At 52.1% G+C, this 6,000-nt stretch overlaps 1 protein-coding gene across 1 annotated transcript in view; it reads right to left on the minus strand.

The window, feature by feature from the left end:
* TNFRSF8 (TNF receptor superfamily member 8) overlaps nt 1-4,761 on the minus strand; it is an 86,371-nt gene extending 81,610 nt beyond the window's left edge. Inside the window, exon 1 of the mRNA XM_019976947.2 lies at nt 4,345-4,761. Coding sequence (XP_019832506.1) covers nt 4,345-4,407 — 63 coding nt within the window. The 5' untranslated portion in view covers nt 4,408-4,761. The remainder of the gene's footprint in view (nt 1-4,344) is intronic.
* Nucleotides 4,762-6,000: the final 1,239 nt, after the last annotated feature.

A 6,000-nucleotide genomic window follows, 5' to 3' on the forward strand; every position in this document is an offset into this window, starting at 1 on the left:
CTCAGAGGCCAGGGTCGCAGTCTTCATCTCACTGGAAGAAATTTCTGAGAAAAGTGGACACATCTTGGTTACATAGCCCCAGCTTCCAGAACCAGGATCGATGGGCAAACACTTTGAAGAGATAGACTTCAGCTTATCCTAGAGAACTTCTCGATGCCAGAGTGACCCGGGGTGGCATAAGGTGCCTGGGGAGGAAGGAAGGGAGCACCCTGTCCCCAGAGGCCTATGAGAAGCTGAGTGATTACTGGGAACAGCCTGGGACAAAAGCCCTGGAGCCAGGCCTGGCACCAAGCAGCTGCTCCTTTAAGATTTTTCTGAATGAGTGAATACTTGGATGGGCCTGAACAGTTAGGCACTTATTGGGTAGTTGGACTGATTGGCATATTAAAGACCCTCTCCACCAGCAAGGCCACTGAGAATGCCTAGGTTCTCGACCCTAGGCAGCGAAGACTCTAGAACGAAGCTCCTCCCCTCATCCCAACAGCCCCTGGCAGGAAGGGGAAGAGAGAGCGAAGTTGGAGGACCAGCTTTGCCTGGAGCTGCCTTTTTGGACCGTCTGTCCATAGCGTCTGGGGCTCTGGTCCTACTTTGACTTGACCAGTCCTGAAACTGTGGGCAAGACCCTCCCCTGCCTCTGAGCCTCCACATCCTTGTTTGGAAAATGGGGACCGTGGTCCCAGACAAGCCACCAGCAGGGTCAGGGCACCCAGGACCAAAGAAGACCACATGTGGTCCAAGCTGGACTTAACTAACCAACCGTGCCAAGGACCCTCAAGCCTCCTGGGGCTCCCCTAAGACATCCCTTGGCTTCATTTTCCTTCTAATAATGTTCCTGGAGGTGAAGGGAGGGTTGAGGAAGATGTGTATAAGTCTAAGCATGAATCACAACTCAAGAAACGAGACGAGGTCAGATATGAGTGGGAGCAGAAGCAGAAACTTACAGTAAACGCTCTCTTTCTCCCAGCACTGACGGCTCTCGAGCTGAGTAAAGCTCCCCCACCATCTCCTGTCAGCCCAGGCCTCCTTCTGAGGAAGACCAGCTGGCATCTCCTTCCACTTTTTCACATCAGGGGCCCCCTCTCCGGCTCCCCTCCTCCTGGTAGAGAGTGGATTTCTGCCCCCCAGGCAGAACTGGTACAGCCCTTGCCAAGACAAAACCAGAAAGTGTGTCCTGCACCCACCTCCTGCTGGTACACCTGGGTCAGCACCCCCTCTATGGGGTCCGAACTGAACTCTGGAAACCCCAATGGGAGGCGTGAGAACCTGCCTCAGCAGGATGGCTAAGTCAGCGCAGAGGTCCGAAGGAGCTGGAATGGTGAAGTACGGGTCTGGGAGGGAGGCTGGCTGTAGCCTCAGCGCTGGCCTGGAGGAGGATGGGGGAGGCAGAGCTCCTGAAAAGGCCTTGGACCTCCCTGCCCCTGGCCCCCCTCCCCTGACACCTCGATGAAAGGATAGAGAAGTTGGGGAGGCTTTCCGGGTAATGAATTGTACTCTCACCAGAATAATCCTGGATCACATTACAAACTCGCATGTGGGGAGGCCTTAGGGTGAAGCATCAGAGGCTAAATCTTTTTCTCAGAAGGTAACACACAGCAAGAAAGCCTTCTTGCCTCAGAGATCCAACCACAAAATGATGGGGTCTCATAAAACCAGAGGGCAAAGAAAAAAAGGACTTTAATGTTTGAGCCCTGATTCAAGCCCTTTTAAATAATGAACTTTCCAAGTTTTTATTGGGGCAACAGAGGTGGAAGAAGGCTAGAAGGTGGGGGGAGTACTGAGATGGGCAGGCAGCCCTGCCCCCACTGGCACCCCAAATCCTGCCCAGAAATGACCCATGTCTGAGTGCCCGACAGACCAGGGACACTCAGCCTCCTGGGTCGGCGGGAAATGCAAATAAACACAGCAAGGATATGGCCCTCTCCACCGGTCACAGTGACAGAAATAAAAACTCTGATAAGATCAAAAGTCGGTTGGGATGTGGGGAAGTCACTAATCTACTCTCAAACCCTGCTGGTGGGAGACCAAAGTGTCTAGTCACCCTGGGAGGCAATTCTGTGGCATCTTTTCATTTGAATGCATTTTCACCCTGCGCCTCAATACACTCTTCTCAGCTTCTTCTCTGAGTAAGAAGCACGCACGTTCCCCAAAGCATCCACATGGGGCTGTATGTTGCAACAGCAAGCAAACAAAAAAAAAACAATGATGGAAACCTTACTATCCATCCATCAGGGACAGACGTTAATAAACTATGGAGCCCCCTACCCTTTTGGTAGAATACTAGATGGCATTTTGAAAGATAAGTGGAGGATCTGTAAGTATTCACGTGGAAAGCTCTCCAAGACATATACTGCAGACATGGTAAAAGCCAAATGAAGAAAGAGCTAAATGTTCCATATGGTATAATATATGGGAAACCTGATATTTTTTATAAAATAGATATAATGGGGACATGCATTTATAAAGCTCTGGTGGCACTAGTGGTAAAGAACCCACCTGGCAATGCAGGAGACCTAAGAGACTTGAGTTTAATCCCTGGGTCGGGAAGACCCCCTGGAGGAGGACATGGCAACCCATTCCAGCCTTGAGTAGATTCTCTTGCCTAGAGAATCCCATCGACAGAGGAGCCTGGCCAGCTACAGTCCATGGAGTCACAAAGAGTTGGACATGACCGAAGTGACTTAGCATGCATACACAGCTCGCAGAGGAAACACCAAAGCCATAATGGTGGCTACATCTTCAAAGGAATCAGGATAAAGAGATGCCCAGTAATTTAGCTTTATCTGTAAGATTTTCCCTTCATGGATCACAGCCTTGTCATGGCAAAGGGGCTTGTGCAACTCAATGAAACTATGAGCCATGCCTTGCAGGGCTACCCAAGATGGACGGGTCATAGTGAAGAGTTTTGACAAAACACAGTCCGCTGCAGGAGAAAATGGCAAACCACTCCAGTATTCTTGCCAAGGGTACCCCATGAACAGTATGCTTTTTTTTTTTGCGTTGAGGATATATTCATTTATCCCTTGTGTAATTAAATACCTATTATTTTTTAATTTAAAGGGTGATTTCACTTTATAGAAAGGGAAGACATGAGTGCCAGCCACAAATGGCTAGCAACCTCCCCCAGCCCTTCTCACAGTCCTTCCTTCCTTTTAACCTCGCCAAGACCTTAACGCCCCAGACTTTCACCCTCCCCCAGGTTATCAGCAGAGGACTTGGAGGGCTGGGACGGGGTTCTCTAGCCAGGGCCTCTGGCTAGCATAACGTATAATGCTGTCAGCTGCATGCTTCTGCCCTCTGATGTGTGTGTGTGTGTGTGGCGGAGGGGAAATGTTTCACATTGCCCTATTGAAGATCTAAGGGGGCAGCTGCTTGTGCACTTTCCCACCTACACGTTCCCTCCTTCAGCCTGATGCCCACTCCACATCCCTCCTCCTGTAGGATTAACGTGGGGGCTCGCCCCTCCCTCAACACACTGTTGTTGCTTCTGCCTCTGCCCTGTGTACCAATATACAGCATGCACTCACCAACACCTACTGTGTTCTATGCAGAAGTCCACTAGGACCTCTGTCTCATCTTCAAACCCTGCACTCAGTGCTTAGGCGGCAGACCACGTCTGATTAATCTGAGTTCTCCCCCACCTCGTGCCTCTCTGGGTGCTGGCCACTGGTAAGTGCTCAATTTTCCTAAAGCAGCCCCCAAATTCAGTACTGGGGCTTCCCACAACAGACGGTTGCTCCACTTCTGACCTTTTTCCAGGGATGGACACCCACCACATGCTCCAGAGTGAGAAATCCACGGGAGTTGGTTGGCTGGACAAGTGCAGGAAAAGCTGATCTGGCTGGTCTGACCCCCTCCGCCTGCTTCTCACTCACACCCAACTCTCCCTCCCTTTCTAGACCCATAAAGAGACTGAATACCAACCTCTTCTGGTCAAAGGAGACCCCTACCTGTCCTGCCCAGACCCGCACAGGCCTCACTTGATCTACCCAGGACCCCCACTCACAAACAACCCATCTCCTGCAGGCAGTCTCCTCTGCTCATTTATATTAAATGAATGAATGAATGAACCATCCTAGCACCCTGGAAGGGTAGGAGAAAACGCCCCCACTAGCCTGTCAGCCAACCACTCACCTATGAATACTTGCAGATTCCGGACCCCCCGCCGCCCCCCCATTATCACCTGTGGCCCCTCACCCCGCCTGGTCAGGGAATGAGGTGTGGCGCGCCCCTGTTCTCCCCCTTCGTCCCACCAGCCCTACACTGTCCGGACTCAGGGCAGCGATGGCAAGAAAGGGGCTCCGGGTCGCTCATTGGCGCCTCTCCAGGATCCTGTCACCCTCTTACCTGCGGGAAGGCTCGGAGCGCCCCCAGGAGCAACAGACCAAGCACAGCGCGGAGGGCGCGCATCCCGGGGCCGGGGCGGAGGACTGGGCTCGCAGCCTGCGCCCACCAGCTCAGCCTGGGTGGCGCGCTGCGCCCACGTGTGGTGCCAGAGACCAGGAGCCGCGCAAGCGCGGGCGGACCTCGCAGACCCTCGGCGCACCTCGCAGGCCCCAACCGCACGCTGCGAAGTCACTTCAAAAGAGGACGCTCCTTCTCCGAAGTTTCAGCCTTAACCTTTCCCTTCCACCACCACCCGAGGCGCACTAGGTACCCAGTTCCTGTTTCCAGGAACGCAGCTACTTAGCGGTCAAGACAAATGGGAGAACACACGTGCAGAGATGACTCAAGAAAGCCACACTCGCCTTTTGCTGTTTGAATGGCCCGCCCCGGATTTGACAGACCCTGGGCATCCTGCTGCTTCAGGGTAGGGGGTGTTGCCCAGCCCAGCTGGGCTGAGGGGCGGGGAGAGCGGCTCCCGCCCCTGGCTGGGGGGTGGGGGTAGGGACTCAGGAGATTGGGAGGCTCCAGTGGGTCTCAAGCGTCCCAGAGAAGGGCGAAACCGAGTAGGCTCCTGCTCTGGACACTCTAATCAACCCAGACCTTCTCTCCTGACCTGGGAATTCTTTGGAAAGGAGCCCTGGAAGCTGCACAGAAAGCCACCGTTAACCGTTCACCACCATTCATAAATGTTCGCTGGGAAATGAATCAGTAAAAGGATGGATGGGCGGATGCGTGGGTGGGAGGATGGGTGGATGCGTGGCTGAGTGGGAGGGTGGGTTATGGGTGTATAGATGGCTATTTAGACGGACTGATGGTTGGAGGGGCTGATGGAGAAAAGAATAGACATTCAGTTATCAAACCGCAGGTGTTTCCCTGCCCCCTGAGAGTTTTCTGCCTAGAGGAGGACCCTAGCACTCTTCCCTAAAAGAAAGACAATGTGCAAACCTCATTCCAATAAGTTCTCATTTGCGGCAGTTGATTTTCCCTTCCAGGGCTTCTGTGTTGCAAGGCACAAGGCCCTGTCTTCCAGAAATACCTCCATCTCCTTGGCCCACCAACGGTCATGTCCCATCAGGACTCTCCCAACAAAGTCCCCACAACCCTCCCTGAACTCCTGGATTCCCCTTCAAAAAGGGGATAGGAATGCCTATACTGTGCCCCTCCCTGGAGACCCACTTCTGGGCTCTCCCCAGATACACTGGGCCCAGTGTCCTGGGATGTTTGAGTTGGGATTGTGTTAAACGATTAAGTAAAAAATTATGAAAGTGACCCCCTGACATTCACAGAACCAGGCAAGTGCAAGAGCAACCCAGGACGCCTACTCCCCAGTCCAGAACTCACTATGTAGAAGAGCTGGTGCTCCGAATAAATAAATACTTGTTAAACACACATGCACAAATAATAACATCAGAACAGCTGACATTCAGGGAAACACAAATGAACGTTAATTACAAGCTTGAAAATTCCACCTTTCTAGCAATCGGAGAGATGCAAATCAAAGCAAATTTGGATACTTTTTTAGACTTATTAAGTCATCCGGGTTTTCTTTTCTCCTTTATAAAAACAACTTTGGTAAAGTCCAACCCCAAAGTTGTGGTGAAACCAGAATACACATTC

Source organism: Bos indicus, chromosome 16 (assembly GCF_029378745.1).
Source record: "Bos indicus isolate NIAB-ARS_2022 breed Sahiwal x Tharparkar chromosome 16, NIAB-ARS_B.indTharparkar_mat_pri_1.0, whole genome shotgun sequence".
Lineage (NCBI taxonomy): Eukaryota > Metazoa > Chordata > Mammalia > Artiodactyla > Bovidae > Bos > Bos indicus.